At 37.6% G+C, this 24,658-nt stretch overlaps 1 protein-coding gene across 5 annotated transcripts in view; it reads right to left on the reverse strand.

The window, feature by feature from the left end:
- MBD5 (methyl-CpG binding domain protein 5) overlaps positions 1-24,658 on the reverse strand; it is a 178,220-nt gene that overhangs the window by 9,805 nt on the left and 143,757 nt on the right. For 3 of the 5 annotated variants that reach the window (XM_032354057.1, XM_032354058.1, XM_032354059.1), the window contains 4 exons: positions 20,943-21,968; positions 19,104-19,315; positions 14,341-15,549; positions 2,885-2,958 (listed from right to left, as the gene is read on the reverse strand). In XM_032354057.1, the coding sequence (XP_032209948.1) occupies positions 2,885-2,958; positions 14,341-15,549; positions 19,104-19,315; positions 20,943-21,968 (2,521 nt within the window). The remainder of the gene's footprint in view (positions 1-2,884; positions 2,959-14,340; positions 15,550-19,103; positions 19,316-20,942; positions 21,969-24,658) is intronic. The other 2 variants (XM_032354060.1, XM_032354061.1) reach the window with 2 other exon arrangements.

Consider the following 24,658-nt stretch of genomic DNA (forward strand, 5'->3'; position numbering starts at 1 on the left):
CTTCATTATGTCTAGCAAATGTTCAAATGCCTAAGCGGTTCAATCCCTGGCCCACCGTTCAAATGGGCCAAAGGATCTCTGTGTGATCACAGCCATTTTTACATAGTCAAATACTGCTTCTTCCCAGTGTCAGAGACAGTCCATAGACACCCCATGTGACTTAACAGTTACTCCCATGCTGTATTCTCCACTTCAATCAGTGGTTTTACCACACACCAAGTCACCTTGGTAAAACCCTGAAAGTTTCTTTGATTGTTTACCCTCCATATTCCAATCAATCACCACGACATTCTGTGAATTTTACCTTCTAAATATTTCTACAGTACATTCCTCCTTCTCCATTCTCATCGCTCCCATTCTGGTTTGAGTCCTCATCCTCCCTTGACTTCTGCCATGGCCTCCTAAACAATGTCCCTGCCTCCAATACAGTTCCCCTAAAATTTATCCTCCAGACAGACATATCTAAAGTGAAAATCTAACCACCTGTCCCCTCAGGCACTTCCAGTAAGATAAAGGAGCATCTGGGCCCTCACTAAGCTCTTCATGACCTGATTGCTGCTTACACCTTGGCTGCACCTCTTACAATTTCCCATCTGAAGCTTGATAGTGCCCCAAATCGCACTGCTGATCTCATCCAAACGCTCTCCCACCCCATGCCGTCTTGGTCCTTGTTTCTTTCGTCTGGCTAATACCTATCCTGTGTGTATGGCTTAGCTCAGATATCTCCTCTAGAAAGTATTCCTGTACCCAACTTTAATGTCACTTCTCTATGATGCCCAAGTATACTATACATATTGCTGTCATTGCAATTTTAACATTTTAATTGTTTCTGGATCTGTCTCCTTGGCTCAACAGTGAGCTCCAGGGACTCAGCACAGATTTTTGCTCAATTAGTCTCCTTAAACTGGGGAATAACTAAATGATTAAATGAATGAATGAATGAATGAATGAATGAATGGGTTCAATGGATCATTTGTCACTCATGTGACTTTCAACTAATTATTGAAGCTCTTTGGGTCTGAGTGTCCTCATCCATACATGGGCTTAGTAATTCTAGCTCATTTTGTGATTGGGAGAATAAAATAATGGATTTTAAATAGCATATGCAAAATGTAAAGTATTCTATTGGGCATCTGTAAGGCAAGTCAGTCTGCATAGGGTATAGCATGAAAAATAAGCCTGTTTTTACTAAAAGTTTACTAAAACTTCTTTACTTAAAGTTCCTTCTTTTACATCTCCAACTCGTATTCTGAGTTTATGGTTTCATGACAGTTCCTTTAGATAACGCTACTTAGGACCCATGTAAATTCACCATAACTAGTAAATTAGCTCAGAAGAAAAATAATTTCAAACTGCTATTTATTACTTGCTACCTTTCAGAAATTGATTAATACCAAATTTGTAGGGGGAAAATACAGCTCATTTCAAGGCAGTATATTTAAATATTTGGAAGTGTTAATTCATTTCTGTGTTATTAGTTATTTTGGATATTTTGCACATGATTCAGCTAAGTGGCATATCTCACTGGAGGAAAGACTTTTGGGATCTTTTATGTCAAATAAACGAGTACTGTTGAATATTCCATAGCAAGTGGCCCACTGCAAATTTGTGATGTAGGTAATTTGCAATTTCCCTCCTTTCAGAACTTGTATTAATTTTGTGGGCCTTATCCTACCACAAAGCTCTGCATAGTCAGAGTAGAGGGGGCCGGCCTCACCATATTCTTTATCTTTTCTGTAGAGAATCCAGCAGTTCCCTAGGCCATCACCACAATCAGTGCCAACTTGCTACCTTCAAAAGAAGTCCCCAGCATAGGGGCACAGGAGTTTACCTCTTGTGGTTGGCATCTTTTTGTGAGGCAGTTTATTGAGCTAAAGAGTCTCCCCAAGAGTTGTTGAGCTCTGAAAGATCACCTCTGGCCCACTAAGAAAGAGTGTTCTCTAATAGATACTACTGATACTATATATGCAAGATACACTACTAATCCACTACTAATCATTCTCATAATTTTTGGGTGTTTGAGAATATGAACATTTTAGTAACTGAACAGGCATGTAAATTATACATATTTTTGAAAAACTTTCCATATGCATATACAAAAGCACATTTGTAGTTCTCTAACTTAAAATGAAATAATAATTATGATATGCAAAACTACATTGTATTACAGTGGAAACTGCATTTCAAACATTATCTACTTGTCCATACAATATTGCCCAAAATATAAAGATCTAGAAATAATGGAATAATAGGGTCTCAAAGTACAACTTCTTTTTATAATTCCAAAGAAAACCTGTTATTCCTGCCTTAAGAAAAAAGAATTACTTACCATCACTTTGACTAATAGTCAATCTGCCAAAATTATTTACCTGTGTACAGTTGGGGGTAACTCCCATTCCTACTCCCAAAGGGATAGACTTTAATGACATTTTTATTTTTCTCTTTTATTTCTTTGTTTTTAAGTTTTATTTATTTATTTTAGTAATCTCTCTACCTGACAGGGGGCTTGAACTCATGACTCCAAAATCAAGAGTCTTACGTTCTTCTGACTGAGCCAGCCAGGTGCTCCTTGCTACACTTTTAGAAACTATTTAATTGCTATGAGGGTGTTTCTTTCCCAGGAAATGAGAGGGATGGAGGTGGAGGGAGAGAGGAAAGAGCTCATGAAGTGGGAAATCCCACACACAGTACAAATTGTTAAGGAAAGAAAATATTTTCTGTGATAGCTAATTTGACCTAACTATAATGATCTTCTTGGGTGATAACTACTAAAATGTCCTTGGCAAGCCCTAAGATGAATAAATTAGTGAGATTTTCTTTGAACAAACACCAGGAAATTATATCCACGAGAAACAAAATGGTGGGAAAAGAATTCGGTGCTTACTTTCTGTTCCTTTTCCGGGCTCGGCTGTAGGCTTCTAAACCTTCTGTTAGTGTCTTCAACTTCTCGGGCTCCACCTGAGTGAAGGCATGAAGACCAAACCATATTACCCAGACCTGCAATTGTTAACAGCATTTTTACTTTCCTGCTAGGGGAAGGGAGGCTTAACTTTCACTGCCCTGTCAAATGTCCTGTCCTGGCTCAGGCAGAGGTTGACTGTGTGGCTCCAGGCTGTAACATCAATGGAAATGAAAGATAGTCTGACTTTTCTACTGTCAGCATTTTGAAAATAACGTTTTAAGAACAAAATCTGGACTTTAAATAACCTTCAATTCACAAAATCATAAATCAGAGATCCCTGCTTTGCTTTCTCTACTGCCTGGTACGCAGTAACTGCAAATTTGTACTCTGTCAGAGGAGGACAAGAGCAGTGGTTAGTGAAGGAGACGGGCTTTGGAGCCAGTAGGTGGAAGTTTGAATCTGACCTGCTCACTTCCTAGCATGAATGAAACCCTCCAATGTTCTGGGCTTCAGTTTCCTCCTCTTTAAAATGAGGGCAGTAATACCTACCTTCCGGCCAGAATTGCTGGGATAATCAAAATGCAGCAAATCAGGTTGAACACAGCTAAGCAGAGAGTCTCTATTATTACCTAGTAGCATTAGGCTCTGCACAGGCCACAAAATGAATGGGAAGTAGGCTACCATAGTCCTTCCAGTCAAGGGAAGAGGGTGTGGCTACAACTTAAGGGTGCGTCCATTCCCTTCTCGCTTTAACACTGCCAAGAATCTTGCGCCTTCATCACCCTGTGGCCACCAAATGGTGATGGGGGACTTGTAGGGGTGGGGAGGTGCAGCCTTTGCCACTTTCCCCCAGTAATCTCTATCATGGTTCTTGAAGCCACCCCTCCAAGATAAACAATTAATAAATAGGAAAACTTGAATGTGACTTGTGAGTAAAACACCTTTAGAAGAACATTGCTAAAAAAAAAAAAAAATGCTATTTTTTTTGATCTTAAAAAAAAAAAAGAAAACAATTTAAGTAAAAACAGTGTTGCTTGCTGTGTAAACACAGCTTCAAGGCAAGTCTCCCAGCCGTTGCTTAACCCAGTTTTTTCCCCAACCCTATGCTACTTTCATATATAAATTTGAGAGGTTGCCCAAATCCCTCATGGTAAAGAAAATAAATACTAAGAAGCAAAGAAATTATTCTTTTCTCTTGAAATCTCCCTAACCCATGAATATCATTTATAAAAAATTTTTCTTTGACCCCTTCAAATTGAGTACCCAGTAGTGAGTAACAAAGTGTTCCCTTTATCAAGTTTGAAAACAGGCATTTCTAAATATTCAATAAGAAAAACAATAGAATAATGAAAACATATTCCTTTTCATGACTTTTGTATTTTGTCCTGAAGGATGCAAATATCTAATATGCAGTTCACTGGGGACACCTAATTTCTCGTGTGCTAGAACAAGAGACAATTTTGTTCTAATAACACTTCATGGGAGCCATGAAGAAAAGCGTCTTGCTGAAATAACTGGAAAATCTTAAGTAAGATGAATATATCCATGTGTTGTTTAAAAAAAAAATTGGTGCCCAGATACATTCTCACATTTCATGTTAGAAAGGAGGTTTCATCTTATATTCATTCACATGAAGAGAAAATGAAAGATATTTCACACATTATATTTATGTAATCTATGGCTAATTCCTCTTATATTTAAATGATTCTCCCACCCCCATCCTTGGCAGTAGGAAGGAAGCTCTCTTGTAACATAAACTTATAGGAGATACAAACTAGTGTAGTGAAAGGTCTCAGAAGGGATTGATACAAGCAACAGAAAGAGTCATAGTGAAACAAAGCAAGACCAATATAAAGACTTACCTCACTGGTCTTAATTCTTAAAAACTATGTTAGGTAAAACTATTTTTTTAATCTTTAATTTTTATTTTTAATTAAGTAAGGAATAAAGGGCAATAAAAACATTTCTTAAAAAAAATTTCCTGTGCATTTATTATGGAAAAAGCACTCTTTTATCATTTAGTATGGTAATAGTGCAAACTAGTATTATTTTTATTATTTTACAGAAGGGAGTCAGTGAATTTAAGTAACATGGCCAGCACTGAAACTCAGGTCTGACTCCAAAGTGCTCAACCTCTCCACCACACCAACTACAATATACATTGAAGTATATAATCATTTTACACACACACACACACACACACACACACACACACACACACACTAAAAAAAAAATTAGGTCAAATTATTTTAAAACAAATTAGATATTTACAGAAATTTAGATAATACATGCCCAAAATCATCTTTAAAATTTTTTTATGCTTGGATAATTTTCTGGTGATTTTTCTGAACTAATTCTCTATTGCGATTTTTTTTTTCATTTAAATTGACTCTAAGGCTATAAGGTACTCTATAATGAACTATATTATTTATAAAGGAGTCAATGACCTTGAAAAAGAAAGCAATGATGGTGTTTCCTGAAACTAAATACAAATAAGATACACATCACAGTTTATTTCTGATATGACAAGATCATACATATCCAGAGATAAATGTTTAGCTTATTTTGTTTCAGAATTTTAGTACGTTCCTGAATTGAGAAATATATGAAGAGCGTATGCTTTTATAGGGAATTATTCATGCACTTATGCAATATTCAAGAAACTCTTTAAGGATACTCCTGCCCCCTAAGATGGTATCAGAGAAGAACAAAATAAATTCAATTTCTAGTCAAACAGAAATCATATTTAACGATTTAATGAAGACTCTGCCATAACTTACTTCGCTAACTTATAACTGAAGAAAGTACTGAGAAATCAAATACAGCAGTGTAACATTAAAAAGGATAAACACACAAATATTTCTATAAACCTTACGCTGAAGGAGCAAGTAATTTAAAACACTTAATACTTTGATCTGTAATTATAACCTTATATTCCTGTACGTTCATAAGCCAGTACTTCCATAAATTACTTAACTCCTATCTTGGTGAGAAGTCATGGGAGGACTTTATAATGTACCTTTACTCATAATAATGCTCGCTCTAATAATGATGATGCTAATAGTAGTGACCAACATGGTATAACTCTGCACATATGTCATTTAAGGATTAGAAAAAATTACCAGAATTTATATGTATTTATAGTTCACATATTATCTCATGTACAAATATACATACATATTGAATATTTTTTTGACTTCTAACACCCTCTTTCACTCATTCACATTCTTTAGGTACCACAATTCTTCAACACAAATAGTCCTATGGCCTGTTCAGTAGGGTTGGAAACATACCCGGAAACGTACCCATATGCTCCTATAGGGTGGAAGTTTAAGAATCTTCTGAAAAAGTCTGAATCTCTGGTTGCTTATTTTGTTCACAAGGCACATATCAAAATTTGGTTATTTAATTAAGTTTGATCTGGGGTCAACACAGGAGCATGTAGTCTATCTTAGACGTAACTTAAATCGATGACAAAGGGAGACACAAAACTTTCAGAGAACCAAGCCGACCCTCTGACAGTGAGGGAGAGTATGTATTAGGAGAGCCTGGATCAAAGATCCTAGGTCACTTTTGAAGAGAGTCCATTAAGTAAAGATGATGTAAAAGTTTCCTGCAGGCTTTAAACCTGATAACAGATTGAATTTCTTTGTGACTTACTTGGCTGCTACTTGGTTGTGAGGCAAAGCTGTCACACAAAGGTCAAAGGACAGAGTGCAAGTCACATCCCAGGTTTCATAAGAGAGGCCAGACAGCTGGCAGGACAGCTAACTCGAGCCGCCTTTTCTTTTTTACGTCTTTTTTCATGTCATCAGCTCCTGTTGTTGGGGAAATGGTACTGTGCAAAGAGTACTAAGCTTAGAGTTAGGAGACCAGGGATGGGGCCTGGCTTAACTGCCTGTCACTGCTCACTGTGTCTTCAGGAACGCTACTTCGCCGAGCTTCAGCTCCCTCAGCTATAAAATTGGGATGGTTGTGCACATCTTCACAGGTCACTGAGAGAGTCTAGAAAGACAATGAATCGCTTTCTAAACACCAAAACACCCTTTACCAAAGGGTCATCAGTGGCATGTGAAACAAGGACACACCTCTAAACATTCTTAATATTTATATAGCCATACCAGTTTATATTAGAAAAACACACAAAAAACCATACCTATAATTTCGTATGTGTTATATCTTAGAGTAAGACTGAAAAGTTATTTGAAAGTGGCTCGAACAATGCCTAGTTCATAATATGTCCAAAAAGTCTTTGTTGATTAAATAAATAAGTAAATAAATAAGTAAATGAATCTGAATAAAATTTTAAACTAAGTAATAGTACAGGGGAACATGAAATGTTATTTTTTGGTTTATTTCTGTGGGGAGGGGAAGAAGGAGAGGGAGAAAGAGAATCTTAAGCAGACTTCATGCCCGGGGGGATCCTGACACAGGGCTCAATTTCACCACCCTGAGATCATGGCCTGAGCTGAAATTAAGAGTTGGACCCTCAACTGGCTGAATTACCCAGGAGCCCCTAAAGGAACACTGCATGCATTTTTCCTTTTTTTTACAGAGAGGTGAGGGTGGAGGGGGAGGCAGGGAGCAGGTAACTTTAGCTGAAGCTTGGGAAATACAGCCCTGAAGCAATAAGCAAATATGAAACATTTATTAGGTTCATTATTGTCAAACATTAATTAACATTAATTAAATAGTAAATATTTTAAAAAATCTTCCACCTGAAAAAGTTCTGCTAACTTAAGGGCAATATGGCAATATTTTAAAAATATTGATTTACCTGTGACAGTAAAGGATGAACCTAATTTTCCATCAGTAGTACTCATGGAAAAATTCCTAAAGTGGATCCCATTTTTTTTTCAAATGAACTTACCAAATACACATTAATGATTTGTCTGTGGCATTATCTGAGGCTGTGTGTGTGTGTGTGTGTGTGTGTGTGTGTGTGTGCTTCCTTTCCTCTTTATTTGGGAAGCAGGGTTTTAAGTAATAGGAAAGTAGACTATAGGACTAGAGTAAATCTCTTCTAAATGTACAACAGAGTTCATATTGATCCACCACCCATACATGCAATTAAATGTTTTGGGCAAGCTCCTATTTCTAAAGCAACACTGTTTAAACGTTCATGTCAGAAGCATGTACCTGGGCGCCTGGGTGGCTCAGTGGGTTAAGCCACTGCCTTCGGCTCAGGTCATGATCTCAGGGTCCTGGGATCGAGTCCCGCATCGGGCTCTCTGCTCAGCAGGGAGCCTGCTTCCTCCTCTCTCTCTCTCTGCCTGCCTCTCTGCCTACTTGTGATCTCTCTCTGTCAAATAAATAAATAAAATCTTTAAAAAAAAAAAAAAAAAGAAGCATGTACCTGACCCAGACCAAACTCCATTTGCTACTGTCCTTTTGAAAACTGTACCAACCAGCTCAAGAACTCCGTGTGGGTCTCCGTTGTCTGTAACTGGAGATAAGCCTCCTTTTCCTTTTATCCTTGTTCAGCAGGAAAAGGTTACAATATCCCACAGTTCACTTCAGGGACATGCACCATCTTACTTGCACCATCTAAGTTTTACTCTGTTTGGTCGTTTTGCTCATATTCACATTTTTGTTCTTACCCAGTTCTTCATTGTTACTATCTTCCAAATTTTCATCAGGCACTGACTTCATCAGCCTGGCTTTTATCATGCACATCACTTCTCAATATCTTCCTCCCTTTTCAGGGCAATCCTGTTGCTACAGAGCATTGATCGCCCCTGCCACCCCACCAGCCACAAGGCAGCCCAGATACTGTGGTTGGTGATCAGGTGTAGAGACAAGGATTCATTCCCAACAGCAGTTAAGGAGATATATAAGGCAGGGGCAATACACAAAGCACACTTTCAACAGAGAATTATAGTACCAAAGAATACAAACAGCTAATGCTGATAATCAAGCACAGAAAGAATGTTCTTCAAAGTGGAATGTTTAAACATCAAAAGAGAGCTCAAACTTCAGTTATACATCCCTATCCGATGGTCAGCTGTCTTTGGTTATGTTTCACAACTATCAAAACGTGTGTGTGTGTGTGTGTGTGTGTGTGTGTGTGTGTGTGACCCTCACCTGACATATAGAAAGTGGATTGTCCCAAAATAAGTTTGGTTATGAGTTTTAAAAATGATGAGTTTTGTCTCATTTGAATGACTAACTATTCGGAGAAATATTTTTATCTCTACCTGCCAAATATAACTGCATGAAAAAAGGCAAAGTGTTATTCTAAAGAGAGAGCACCCTGCCCACTCCTTTTAAAAACATGTCTTCAGGGGCGCCTGGGTGGCTCAGTGGGTTAAGCCTCTGCCTTCCACTCAGATCATGATTCCGGGGTCCTGGGATTGAGCCCTGCATCGGGCTCTCTGCTCGGCAGTGAGCCTGCTTCCTCCCTCTGTCTGCCTGCCTCTCTTCCTACTTGTGATCTCTGTCTGTCAAATAAATAAATAAAATCTTAACAAACAAACAAACAAACACACATCTTCATTTATTCACGTGGTGTTGCACTGAGATGTACAACTTTTCTGGGTAATCAGAGGTCTCTATCTGTCCAGCAACAACCAGCATTTCCCTGAAGAGAAACATTGTGGTGCAAGCCTAGATATAAATTCTTTCCTAAATTTGGCTCAAGTTAGAATACACATTTTATATAAGAGCAATGAAATATGAAGACCAATGGGAAATGTTCAAAAAGATAAAAAAATTATGTACTAAAAGAATTTTATTTTTTTGATTATCACTTGAGTGTCAATACTCTTAGGCTAATTAATGTAAGATCAGAGAGGGCAGATGATAATTACAAAATATATTTTAGAAAACAGGGGCACTTTTCCTATTTTTAACTAATTACTGAAACAAGTACATAAAGATAACCATTTTCCTCCATAGTTGCAATGGCTTAGAATGTTTGCATGTTGGGGTGTCTGGGTGCCTAATTCAGTTAAGCGGCCACTCTTGATTTCAGCTCAGGTGTCCTGGGATTGAGCTCCCCATCAGGCTCTGCACTCAGCAGGGAGTCTGGTGGAGACTCTCTCTTCCTCTGACCCTCCTTCCTGTGTGCGTGCTCTCTCTCTAAATAATCTTAAAAAAAAAAGTTTGCATTTTATGGTGGATCAGTGTAATGCCAGCGGAAGCCATTTCCCTTTCCAAGAATTCCCTAATACTCTGCCAAGAACTGGCAGTGCATTTCTCTGGCTGCGATGATGTACTAGAACACAGCACTGAGGTCTTATTCTTGGCCACTGAACCTTAACTATAAAGGATTCATGGTTCAGAGAGAAACTTGCATCATTTATTTAGAAAAAATATAAATATCTTTCAGACCATCCTTCATTACAAACTGATAACCAAAGGAAGGAATGTGTTAGAGAGTAAGGAGATACTACTTTTGGAACGGTATAATACCAGACATATAATATTCTTTGGTGTTTCACATAGCTTCAATATTGGGACAGTAGTCTATAAGGGCGAATAGCCCAACTTTCCATGGACTGTTAAACATCTCTACTCATTAATATCGTTGTATGTGGGGGGGGTGGGGGTGGGGTAGGAAAGTAAAGGAAGAAAGTCTGTGTTGGTATTTTTTAGAAACCTTGTTGGGAGAGGGAGTTTCAGGCTCACTGAACAAAGTGCTTGAAAACGCTTCCAAGTAGAACTCCTACTTGAAATGAACAGCTAATAATAAGTTACAATCAGATATGCCAATTTATATGCAATGTGCTGAACTTCATTAAAAAACGGTTATAAACTATTTCATTCATTAAATATATTCATTTTAATCCTCTCACCCTCTACCTGTTTAGTAAATCCTTTATTCATGGATAATGCCTAGGTAAACAATAACTGAACGCAAATCACCACAGTTCCGGAGTGGTGACACCCAAATTAATAAGGTTGTCTAACAAAAAGGACAGGGGCAAGGAGGCTAGTTTTTACTGAGACTCTTTTGTGTGCTGGATAATCTATTTATGGTATCTCATTTAACTCTTAAAACCTCTTCTGAGTAGGCACTGATATTCCATTCCCACCTGAGAGGTGAAGAGATGGCAGCCCAGGGAGATTAATACACCTACCCGGCAGCATTTAGGGAACAGACAGAGCTGGGATTAAGCTCATGTGAGAATGTCCAAAGCTCGTGCCTCTTTCTGCGTTCTCTCTAGTTCTCTGAAGACTATGTTCATATGGTGTTTGATGTTTTGAAATAAAACCTCTTAGGAAGCAATCACCAAAAGTGCAGGATAGTTCTAATGCATTATTAGTAATGCTGCTAGGCTTAATACCCCACCAAAGATGAACAATGCCTTCCTAAGATTATAAACTGACCAGGTCATTTACTATCATGACAGCCGGCTAAAGTATCAACTTAAGGACAACATGGACATCTCAGCCCCAGGACGGTATCAGTGTTCCAGTCACAGCACTGATCTGTTTGTCCAGAGGCCACCCATGCAACCTAAAAGCAAGAGAGGTGCCCAGCTTACTTTGAATCAGTAACCTGCAATCCAGTTAATCCATTACTTTTTAAAAATTTTTGCCTACCTCTGAGAAGAATTTGAAGTGGTTTGGCGAGAACAAAGGCTGCAACAGAAAATAAATGATTCGTTTGTGCAATGTGGGGGGTGGGGAGAGATAAGATAATAAATCTACTCTAACACTTGAGTTAACATAGATTTTATCTGGAGGGATCTGACAGAATCTTGGATTAATTTACTTTGTGGACATGGAAATAGTATGAAAAACTGAGAATCTAAGAAGGTTTAAAATGATAATGTGTAAGAAAATTGTTTACTAAGCCTTTTCTTCTGAGATACTACAAAGATAAACACTAGGCAGATGCGGTTCCACATTCCACATTAGCAAGGTGGAATTAATTAGATTTTACTATAATAAACTCATTGATTATGAAGTCTGTCTGTCTCTCGACTTTACTAAAATGTCATCCATTGCCACAGTATATAGAAGAGACCCTAACATACTCCTTGCCTTTTTAAAAGCAGAAATCTGATTAGTAGTGCACAAGACTATATTTATGCAACATTGCTGAGGAGACTAAGGGGTTCTATGTAAATAAAATTTACATCATGACCAGTTCATTTACCAGACTGAGAGTATAAATTTTAAAAATGTTTTACTGGAAATCTTTTCAAATAGATCATGCTTTGTCTTACATAGATATTGAACAAAGTTTAATGTTTTCTTGCTGAACCAGGATTACCAAGACATCAAGCAAAGGCCATCTGGCTTGAAGTCAGACAGCCCTGTGTTTGAAATTTCACCTTTCCTGGTCTTATAAATTGAGAGCACTGCTTGGCTTGCTGGGCATCATTAAATAAGGTATGAGGAAGCCCTTCCTTTGTTTTGTGAACTATAGAAGAAAAAAGAGTGCTTGTGAAATAGTACTTTGTTTCTTTTTTTATTAATGTGCAAAAGTGAGGGGGGGGGTTCCTGAAAAGACCAGAGGTTTTTAAAAATGTTAAGTGCCCGAGAGCTTTTAAGGCTGTTATACCTTCCTTTTAATGATAGATAAATATTTCATGTGTTACCATTAATATTTTATTATATGTTTTCAGTTTTGTACCTCCAAATGTGTGCTTTAAATTATTTTTTTGAATTACTAAAAATAGTCTTGGTGTATCGTGATATCAAAGTTTTGATATTAAGGTTGTCAGGATGCAAAATTACAGCGTCAGATGGTGGGGGGTGAGGGCAGTATTTGAGGTGACAGAAACAATTTTATGTTCCCTGTTAAGAAATTCATCTACTGCCTCCAATAAGGAAGAAGAATCTGGATTTTAAAAAATGCTTATTAGTGTACAGTGAGTGAAAACCAGTTGCTTATTTAAATGAAGCAAAATAAGCGTTTCTTGGATTCTCAGATAATGATTTTTTTTAAAGCGTATCTCCCCAAACATCGGTGAGTAACTCAATCCCAGGAGTTTGCCAACACAGACTAATCAGAAGATTAAGACCATTGTTTAATGTGAAATGTGTTAAAAGTACATGCCTTTATTTTCCTGAGGACATAAAAGATATTTAGACAAGGCATTTAGGACAGGAAGAATGCTTCCGGGAAAGGGAGGCCATAATCTTTTCTTTCATTAAGCTTTTTGTAAAATGGCGCTTGGAAAAAGACTTGGTTTCATTTGCACAGAGATTGTGAAACAGTCAGTGTCTACCTCTTCTATTTGGAGCTGTCCATTTACATCATAAAAGCCCAGTTTTGCTGTTTCTAATTACTTTTTGAATAAACTGTCAAAAATATTTAGGTTTATCAACATAAAGAATGTTTTGTCTGGTCTCAGAGAGATTAGAGAATAAAATGTTTTGTGAGTTGGGGTATGGAATTCATTTTCTTATCAAACATAGAAACACTGTGCCCAGAGCATATCCTGACAAGTATATATTAGGCATCATAGGCAATGGGCTTAAGGACCTCCTGGTCATTTGGAGAAAGACAATCTTTTTATTGTACTGGCAAAAATGTTTTTGGTTTCCTGCCATTAAACCTAAGTGCCAGTGGAGGTTTGAATGGAGTTGAAATAGCTTTACATAATATACTCTTTAAGGGAATAATATATATTTGTAAGAGTAATTTTTATTTCCTAAGAAGATGAAAAATTACGTTTCCTCATCATATGTGGGGAATGTGCATAAATATCTCCTCTTGGACATATATAAATTTTTCTATCTGCTTTAAACATTCTATGTATTTCTTGCCTAGTAAGCTAATTCTACCAATTGTTGGTGGGGGGGACCCAGAAGACCCCTACTAATTTCTTCTAAATTGAATGGTGGTTTCATGGAGAAGTTTTCACTTAATTTGCGTGATCAGATTGTGTTAAGTAGAACCAGACTGTGGGGTTAAACATTTCCATACGTTATAAAGGCCCAGAACATTTCCTGAAAGGAGACAGCATTCTGAACGTGGGGATGTTACCTGCTCTTCCAGAAACGGCTGCAGTTGCATCAGGTTTTACCCTCTCCTCAGCGCCACGTGTCCCATGCGAGCACATGGGGGAGATGTGGGCCCTCAGCACTTCCTGTTACCCTACCTCTGCCACACTCCTGGACTCCAAAGGCCACCAGATTTTTTCCCAGTCTTTACCACTTGCCTTCATCCTCTGTGTATGGAATGAAGAGTTAGGTACATGCAGGGAAGGAAGGCAGAATTAACAAAATTCTGGAAATCTGGTTCCTGGGTTAGAGGCCTTGTGGGATCTACAAATGCTTCACAACTCACCCCTTGATATGACATTTTGGTGACTATAACCATCCCCTCTTCATTTTATGCTCCAGAAGTTTGTGAGACCTCAATGAGTCATGAAGAATCCTAATTTCAAAGCCAAAGAATCCAAAGTGATGACAACAAAAAATAACAATTGATATCTGAACAAAGGTTAGTATTTGACAATGGATAAAGATTGGTATACCTTCCCTTCCTCGGGGCTTTGTTGACATGAATTGTGAACGTCGTCTTCTCTTACTAATTTTCCAGGCCAAGAAGTAAGTCCTTTGATTTGGCCCCAGACCAAGTCGCCAACGTTGAACGTCCTTGGCCTATAATGTATCAACTCATTTGAAGAAGGGGAATCTGGATTCCTTAGGTCATCTTCACTACTAATGCTTTTAGCGTCTGAAGGGCTAGGCACACACCCATTAATGCTTTTGGCATTAAAGTCTCCATTGTAATGGATGTAGTCTTTGACTAGAGAACTTTCCAAACTATTTGAGGAGCTTGGAGACTGCTCCTCTAGGACCAGGTCTTGCCTTGTGGTGCTCAGCAGCTCACCAAAGCCCCGACTCTGTCGAGGTCTGTTCCCATTAATGTGTGCACATCTTTCCACAGTGTTCTCTAGTCTCTCCTTAAAACTCATCATAGTTCTTTTGTAGTTATTATACCTGAAATTTTCCTCCAGAATTTTATCCCCTTGACAGTTTCTTGGTGGTAACAGTACTGGGTGCTGTTCCCCAGGCAGAAATGGCAGTGTAGAGACATTGTTGGACCTCTCATGACAAGGACTACTGTGGATATGGCCTGGATGATCTAAAAATTCCTCACACTTCCACCTGTTTTGTTCCCCTCCAGGGCTTTGCTCCCCATCCCACTGTTTTTTGGATGTGTGGCAACTTGCTGACTTGAAATATTCAAACCCATCTCCTTCATTTGAGTTTTTCCCATGGTCCAGATTCCTGGGCAGCCGAGCCCCTCTTGCATTCCTCAGCCTACCATCATGATCGACACTGCCCATGTTTCGTCCATGAATGACCGCACTGACAGCACTGGGGAGACTTAATGGGTCACCAATTGAGGCAGTGAAGGCACTCATGGCACTCAGAGCTGGAATGGGGCTGATCTGAGTTGTACTGTTGACTGCAGTAGTGATGACAACCTGCATCCCTTTGCTGGCTGCATCAACAACTGCTTTGTATATGGCATCTACAGAAGCATCACCTTGGCCACTCACAACGAGGCCATCCTTCACCTGCTGACCAAGAGATGGGTCAATCCTCTGTTGCAGCTCACAAGATGTATCTTGGAAAGGTGGAAGTGTAGTGTTTGGATTCTCAGGAAGTGCCGTGAGCCCCGGCTGAGTGCTTATTCTTTTGTTTAGGAGAGCTGCATCTTCCTGCATTCTCACCTTGAAGAAACAGACAGGAAGCAGTGAGAGAGAGAAAAGTTTTTAAAGACCTCAAAGAGAAAGACCATAAATGGCAAAACAATGTAGGCAAAACAATGAAAGGCAAACAAATGTAACAAGGAGAGAAATAAAAAGAAAGGACAAGGCTCAAAATGAAACAAAAGTCACTCTGCATGGAAAAGTTTGTGCCTTGATTATATTTGGGTAGGTCTCTTTGGTTGAAATCATTTCGCAGATTTTTTTTTTTAAACAATTCATCATTGGGCTTCTTGGGTGGCTCAGACAGTTGAGCGTCAGACTCTTGGTTTCGGCTCAGGTGGTGATCTGGGGTCTTGGAATCAAGCCCCTGGTCAGGGCTCTGCGCTTAGTGGGGAGTCTGCTTCTCTCCTTCCCCCCTGCTGCTCCCTCTGCTCATGCACTCTCTCCTTTCTTTCTAAAATATATCTTTTTCAAAAATAAAAATAAAAGATGTATTTCTAAAATAGATAGAAAAATAAATAATTAAATAAATAATAGAGAACTCATCATTATCAAACATTCTCTAGAAAAGTTAGTTGATGTGGTTGGACACAAACTGTTTTCGGGTAATGACTGCACATATTTAAGTGTCATTACAGGTTTTGCAACTTGGGAATCCAAGAGAGAACCTAGTGAGTCACCAGCACTGCTCAAATGACAAAGGGAACCAAATTCTGAAAAGGGGTCTTAACTCACTGATATTTCTACTGAAATATAAGCTAAAAGAAAATTCTCTCTCTCTCTCTCTTTCCACACACACACACACACACACACACACACTCAACAATAAAATATTTCTGATACAAAACTATGTTTTTGAAGACTTTAGATAGAATAGTGATATCTACTCCTTAACCATACCCAGCTACTGACTGGGGGACACCGCCATGCTGTTAGCAGTGACAATGGCTCTGTATAGAAGTGATTCTTAATTGGGAAGAGAGGAAGGGAGGGAATGCCCAGTAGGTAAGAATATCAATGCTCAGGACAGGAAGGATGAGTGCAGTTGGAAAAAGTCCCCCAAATTATTCTAATCACACCAAGCCCACCAGAAATTGCTGCTCCAGACCCTTGCTACTTTGGATTTTCCCCTCAACAATTTCTCCCTTCTTGTCTTCGCATGCTTTCCCATTAAACCAGAACCAGGGATTCATCCGCCTATCAATGACTCTCTTGTTATTCTCCTCCGGTCTACACCTACCAGATAAAATCTCAATCTGGGATCAATTTAACTGCCTGCTTATCTATATCCACAGTGAGAAAGCTGAGTATCTGTCTAGGAATTTGGGGCTTTCAGCTATAGCTGGGAGCTTATTGTTCCATCAATCTGACGACCCTCTAGTTGGGAAGCATTCTCCTTCACAGCTCTTCGTATCTTGATCCACTTCTTCAAGCGGGCTGCTCCGCCATCTCTGGCACTATTCTTAGTGTACAACCTTACTAACAGAAAATGGGAGTTGATAGGTTAAGAATTCTCATAGTTCTTATACTCTGCTACTCCCTACCCCCTCACAGCACATACTTGTCTGCAACTACACATGCCCCAAATCCTGCCCCGCTTCTCAGTGTAAGAGGGGCCTCTTCTGCTTTCTGAGGGTATCTTGGAAAGGTGGAAGTGTAGTGTTTGGATTCGAGCTGGATCCAAAGCACTCCTCAGGGATTTTTGCCTCGTTTGTTATCCCTTCCCTACATTATGTTCAATCTTCTTCACTTTTTTGTTTTATTTTGTTTTTTTGGCTCTTTCCTTTAGCACACAACGATGTGCATAGCTTCCATGTTTTAAAAGTTTGCTTCAGCCTACGTCTGCCTTGGGGCACCACCCTTTTACTCTTATGTTTCCCATCCTTAAGTGTTTGAAAGAGTAATCCACACTCTTTAATTCTCAACCTTTTCATCCTTCCATCCATTGCCATCTCCCCTGTGCTCTTACCACTCCACTAAAACTGAATTCCACCCATTACTGGTGATGTCCTAAATCTAGGGGATTCTCTTCAGGCTTTATCTACTTGCTTGACATTCTTAGTGACATGGCTGGGCACTTTCTCCTCCCTTCTAAATTATTTTATTACACAAGATGTGTCTGAATATTTTCTCATTGTCAAAAAAGATAAAACTGTTCTTGACCACTACTCCCCACCCACCCAAACCTGACTTTCCCATCCCACTCCATTTCCTTTCTCAGAAGAAATCAGTGCTGGAGTACATCCTTTAATACTTTAAGGTGTGCAGGTATAGATCTAGTTTTCTTTCCTTCCTTCTTTCACATAAATGGTATAGTATTTTAGTACTATTCTATAATATTATAGTATTAAAGTTTTGTGTTCTTGTGGATCTTTCCATATCAGTTATGTAAATCTACCTAAACATTTTAAACTACTAGGAAGACAGATATATTATACACATTTAAACATATACATATGAATATATAAATAGTATATTTAGCCATTTCCAGACTGATGGACAATTAAGAGGTTTCTAATTTTTGCCACCACAAATCAAGTTGTAATGAACATTCTAGCATGTGCCCTTTTGTTCACATTGGAAGATTTCTCTAAAATAGATACAAAGAGGTTGAATTTCTGCATCAAAGGATATGTATATTTAAAAACCTGATGAACTATCAAATTAACCTCCAAAAGAACTATATCAGCATACAATCAGACCAACAATATAGCTAAAAGAATCCATTTCCCCACACCACTGTCAGCAAGGGATATCAATCAATCTGATGGACACATTAGTGTTGTAATTTGTATAACTCTGATTACTCTTTTCATATGTTCATTAATAATTTATTTTTCATTTTCTGTGAATTTTCTGTTCATATCTATTGCTCATTTTTCTAATCAATTATCTTTTTTCTTCCTGATTTGTAGGAGCTTTTTTCCTATAATGAATGTCAATTATTTGCTATTATTATGCAAGTATTTTCTGCCAGGTGCCACTTGTCTTTAAGTTCATTTAGAATGCCCTTATCATACAGAGATTTTAAAGTTTTATATATCCAACCCTATCACTTCTTTTCTTTTGGACTTCTTGATTTTGTGTCTTACTGAAAGAGCCTTCTCTACCTCAAGAGTATTTAAAAAATACTTCTATATTTTCTCTTTATATTTATTAAGTGTTACTCTTGCCATCTCCTTAATCTATCAGTAATGTATTCAGCTTGTAGAACTAAAAGGGAAGACTAAGTGGTTGAAGCCAGGGAGGGTGGTAAAGGCTGGGCCTGGTGAATGAGGCTGAACCAGCAGGTGAAAAATACGATTTCAGTCATGAGAGCAATGGAAACCATGAAAGGGTTTAAGAGGATCCTATGGTCAGTTTTTACTATCAGCTCTGAAAGGACCACTGAGATGCCTCAGACTAAATAAAATAACCTTCACGAAAAGACCATAATGTTTAAGAACATTCATTACCACAGTCAGTGGTGGTGAGAGAGCTCATGACTTCCTTCTCCTATCTCTTCTCCCCCAGCTAAGAGTTTCAACAGACCTAGATATTGTTTACTATTCGAGGAACCCAGGGAAGGAGAGTACCTGAAAGTTCTGAAACAGACAAGCCATGGGGTTACTGTTAGCCGCGCAAGGAATTGTGGGCTGTCCTTGAAATGCCTGCAGGTTCTGGTACCCCTGAAGAAGTTGCTGCTGCTGCTGCTGATTTGGAGGAAACATCTGATTGTTGTTTAACAGCGACTGCAGATGAGTCAGTTGATGGTTATTCAAAGAATTGTTTATTGAGGACATGTCACCTATAGTTTGAAAAACATAAAATGTAAGTCAGTGTGACTCTTTGGAGATCCTATGCCTATCTTTGTACCTGAGGTTTCCTGAAACAAAAACTGAAAACTAGACCTGACATGGTCATTCTTTTCTCTTTTTCTCCTCAATGTCTTACTAAGTGGTAAATAAAGAGGAGCTTTATTACTTAATTTTATCTTTCGTAATTATTTTTTTGATTTTATATTCTGGAGACACTATGTAGTCTTTGCTCTATCCATTAGCCAATCCCCATATACTGAGCTTCAGAGTTGTAGAATTCCTTTAAATAATTTTTGTTGAGCACCTGAAACTAAAGGTTGAAATTAATCCTAAAATGTTTTAGTAATCATGTCTTTGAGCAAATTGTTAAAATGAATGGGTCTGAATAGGGCTTATTTACGAAATTTTGTTCTCAAGCCACAGTCATCAATAAATACCACCAAATAAAATCAGATTTGGCCTAGAAAAACACATTTTGCTTTTAAGTAAAATGTTGGTCACCTAAAATTAAAATTGTAAAGAAAGCTAACAATACAAAAGAATTCATTGTCATAATCATTAAAGTAAATGTTATACAATCAGACGGGATTAGTTAATAATTAAGTTTATATTCAGAATTCATGTTTAACTTGTTTGGAAATTACATTGAAATGATCTTGAAGACAATGTCATTGAAATTGTCTTGTAACTTGAAATATGCAAATCTGCAATGCTTTTTAAATGATTTAACTGTTGATTTCAATGGCAAATCTAACTAATAAACTATAGCAACTAGTAAACCATAAAATTAGTAAACTGGATTACAAAGGTGTCCATAAAATCTGAAGACATATTACTACTAATTTTTATGTACTGAAGATGCCCTTTTGGCAGTATCATTTTGCCTGTTTCCAGACTTTTCGGATACCATCCCTACACTTAATTTTAGAGTTACCTGCATGAGTCAGTTGGATGTACTGGACATTATTTTCTAACCTTTTTGTGATAGAATAATCTACATGAAGGATTTTGTTTTTAAGCCACAACGTTCTAGACTCATACTGTCTGAGGCTATCTAACAGCAGCGATTGAGACTGTCTGTTTCCCTGAACTTGGGCAAAGTTTATCTTTGAATGTTTTTAATGCCTTGTTTCTTATTTTGCTGGATAAGCATTTAGTTTTGTTATTTAGGGATCACCTGGAAAAAACACTTCCTCAAGCTGTTTCCATCCACAGTGCAGCTGCTCATACTAACCCTGTGATGCCACACCAAATAAAATTCAAATGAAAGTTATTTTTAAGATGGACCTGTGCTTTATTGTTTGAAAAATAAGACTCTACTTGGCTTAAGAGAATCATAGGTAGGTTAGGTTTAAGTGGCATCAGAATTAGAAGATCAGAGAAAGCAGATTAAAATGATATTTAGTACTGCTAGAATAGGGGAAAAGGAAAAAGTCATTTTCATGTTTGTATAACTATGGATGTGTGTGGGTGTTATTATATTTAGTTCCTTAAGCAAGCTGTGACATAACAAAAACATTTTTAAAAATAGTGTGACAAAATGGAGTTTTTAAAAAGGAGAAAATAGGATTAGAAAAACGTTTCTTTTTTAAAAATTTGTGAAAAAATTTAACTTACCAAGCAGACCTGTCCCCAGTAGAGGGTTAAGTAGCTGTGGCACCACAGAGTTACTGTTGAGTTTAGCTGGACCAGGTGTATTCCCAGCATTATTAGATATATTCAGCAATGTTTCTGCCATTGACACCACTGCTGTCCCACCAAGTGTTGAGACAGTCAGTGCTGCCACTGCTGATGATGTAGTGGTTGTGGTAGTGGTTGCCTGGGAGGAAGTTGCTATGGAAACCTCTGGATGATTAGCGGTGTTGGCCGATGCTGAGTTCAGGACACCTCCCAACAGCTGGGGATTCAAGGCCATTAATCCCGAGGCCCCAGTGACAGCTGGGAGGAACAGGGGGTTAAAAGTAGTGTCACTGCCTGCAAAGCTTGGTAAAGGGTTCCCCAGGGGGCTGGTTAAAAGGGTCTCAGCTCGGCTGTTCTCTGACTGATTGCTTGGCAAATGGTCTGGTGGGGCTGTCATCTGTGATAATGAGGGTAAAGGGGTATTTTGCTGTTGCAAAAGATCTGAGATGGTCATATTGAAAGATGGCAGGGGAAGCATGGCAGCTGCTTGGGCTTGGTTCTGAAGCAGGGCTGCTAAGAGCTGAAAGTGAACAGGCTGCAATACCTGCCCATCCATGTCACCGGAGAGAAAAGCTAAAGCAGTGTTTACATTCGGGTTGAGAAAACCTAAAGGGTGGAGGTTGATCTCAGACTTGCCTTCTCCTGCTGAAGGCTGGAGGATATTTAATAGATTCTGGTTTAGGAGATGCTGTTGATTCACTGGCAAAGAGATAGGTAGAGAACTGAGGAGGCTGGGGTTCAAGGGGTGTGGAAGATGGTTGTTTGAAGTGCTGTTGGATGGAAAATGAAGTGCGTGCTCCTGGCCAACATAAGGAAAATCACTCCCAATAGGCAGCTGACTCTGCAGTGGGTTTCCAGCTGCGGTGGTAACTATGACGCCATCTTGAAGAACAGATGTTGTCTTTGTAATGGCGGGGTGGTTGGTGCCAGCTATGGCTATGGAGGATGATGGTCCTGAACCGCCTAAAATGAAGAAGGAAAAAAACCAAACCACTTATTATTTATGGATGTTAAGGAAGATGATCCCATAAAAATACATTAAGATACATTTCAATTAATTTGTTACAGGTCACCTTTGAGGCGTTAAGTCAGATTAATTGTCATCAGAGATGAGTTGGAATCTGTTAATAAAACTTGAGTTTAACTTTATACTTCCTAATCTGCTTTGAAAATACATATATTGAAGAAGTTTAGAAATACTAAAAAATATAAAGAAACAGGTCTTTCAAACTAACAAATAGCTTGTTTTTCACAAGTTGAACTAAGTGAAGAAAGAGGAATCTGCGTTGTAGCTCACTCAATTGGCTGGATAAAGGTAGCAAGGCTTTATTTTTCAAGATATATTTTTTATTTAAGAAAATGTTTTTGGTCTTTATAATACTACCACTTGCTTTTAGTGAAAAAAAAAAAGAATTAGAATATGCATGAGAGTACAAAGCAGAAAAGAAAAAATACCTATGGAGATAACTATTAATATGTTAGTGTATACCTCTTCAGGCTTTGCCCACCTGTATGTTTATACATATGCAGACATATATACACATATTGTATATTTTAACAAAAATGGAATTATGCTATTTTGTAGTTTTTTTCTTTTATCAATATGTCTTGAATATCTTTCCATGTTAACTTGTGTTAACTTCTGAGTCATTTTACTACTATCATGTATCAATATTTAATCAGTCCATAGTTGTGGTTATTTGATTATTTATGATTGAATTATAATTACTATTGTAAGCAACACTCTGATAGACATTCTTATTAACTCATCTTTGCCAATATGCTCAATTATTTTCTAAGGATAAATTCTTTAAAATGGGATTCCAGGGATAAAAGGGTTTATGTATTTTTAAAGCTTTGGATACATATTGTCAAACTGCCCTACAGCAAAGTTGATCAATACACATTCCATTTACATTTTTGTAAACAGTGTATGGCAGTGCTCATTTCTCATCGACACTGTATTTTATCATTATTTTTTAATTTTCGTCACTCTGATAGCATAAAGATACTCTGTATTTAGGATTCCTTAAATCAGACCAAATGCTACCATCCAAATAGCATTCTTAATCTTGAAAGTCTTATGCTAGTGATGAAAGTTCAAGGAACTTAACATTTAAAAGGATAAACTTTCAGTTGTTTAGGATTATAATCGTTTTAGCTGTTCTCAATCCAAGCTGCACAACAGTATTACTACCTGGAGAACTTCAAACAAGCAAACAAACAAACAAACAAACATAATGCCTGGGCCCTATCCCAGAGCAGTTGAAAACATCTCCTGGGGTGCAGCCTGAGCAGTAGTATTGTTTGCAATCACCCCTGGTGATCCAGATGCACAAGGGATGGGGTGGGAGAATCACATTCTGTTGAAAAGGAACCTTCAGTCATTTTTTTTTTTTTTCATCAAAGGCCTTTCCCTATAGAGATGCATTATGTAATATATGCATTCAGCAAATACTGTGACAGGTTTATGCATTTAATTTTATATTAAACATGTATATGATATCAAGAACAACATCAGTGTTATTGAAACTCTAAAGTAATTCAAATACTGTACTGCGGTGCTCTGCCATAAGAAACTTTATATTTGACCATGTTACCATTGAGGCCTGCCCAAATACAAATATACAGAAATGTTTCCATAGTCCTAGTAGTACCACAAATATCATTTTATATTCTTGTTTTCTTCTAACAGAATAACACCACAATCTTTCCTTTTTGATATATAGACATTTGTATTAATCTTTTAAACCTTGTGGTATATGGATTGATCATATTTATTGAACAATTCTTATAAAGTTTGGCTTTTACACTTTCATGTTCTCATCATTATTTATAACACAGGGATGAACATCTTGCTGCATACGATACTTTGCTATCTTTGAATTTTTCCTCAGGAAAAACTGGTATGATGGCATGGTTGTTGTGAGAATCAAAAACAGGTAAAGGAAAGGCTTGTAATGTGTAAAAGTCTCTACAAATAAAAGGAGCTATCATTGTCGGCATTATTATTTACATTAGTAGTTGTAGTTAGTAGTGGTGATGTAGTAATAGTAATAAGTATACATCAGTATATCCAACACACCTACAATATCTCTATATTGCACAAACTTTGCAATATTTCCCAGATGTCATTGTTTTTTTAAGTTCTCAGTGCTTCATTTAAAGAATGAGATTTTTAAAAAGAAACCTCTGTTTAAAAATATATAAATATTTATAAAATATTATCATGAAACAATGACTATGTTCACGAAGAACAGAGTAAGAACATTTTGAAAGTTGAAGTAGGCATATGGTATACAATTCTTTAAATGTTAATTCAGATTTGTAAAAAACACAATGAACATCTTAAACATTTCATTGCTTCTGAAAGTTGCTATTTCCATAAATAGGCACTGTGCTTTATTTGCATTTGGAAACCATCTTTTTAAACAAGCTAATAACAACTCTTATTTATTGGTAATCGCTATCTGTGGCCTTTTTTCCTGTTAACCAACAATGATATATTTAAATGTACAGATCACCATTCCTCTAACCACAGTCAGAGGACCATTTTTCAAAATACTCTAGCAAGGATTTATAGATGTAGGGTTTCCTTAGAAGTTTCTATTATTAATATTTTTGTCTTTTTTTGTAAGAGAAAAGCATCCATA

Source organism: Mustela erminea, chromosome 8 (genome assembly GCF_009829155.1).
Source record: "Mustela erminea isolate mMusErm1 chromosome 8, mMusErm1.Pri, whole genome shotgun sequence".
In the NCBI taxonomy this organism is placed as follows: domain Eukaryota; kingdom Metazoa; phylum Chordata; class Mammalia; order Carnivora; family Mustelidae; genus Mustela; species Mustela erminea.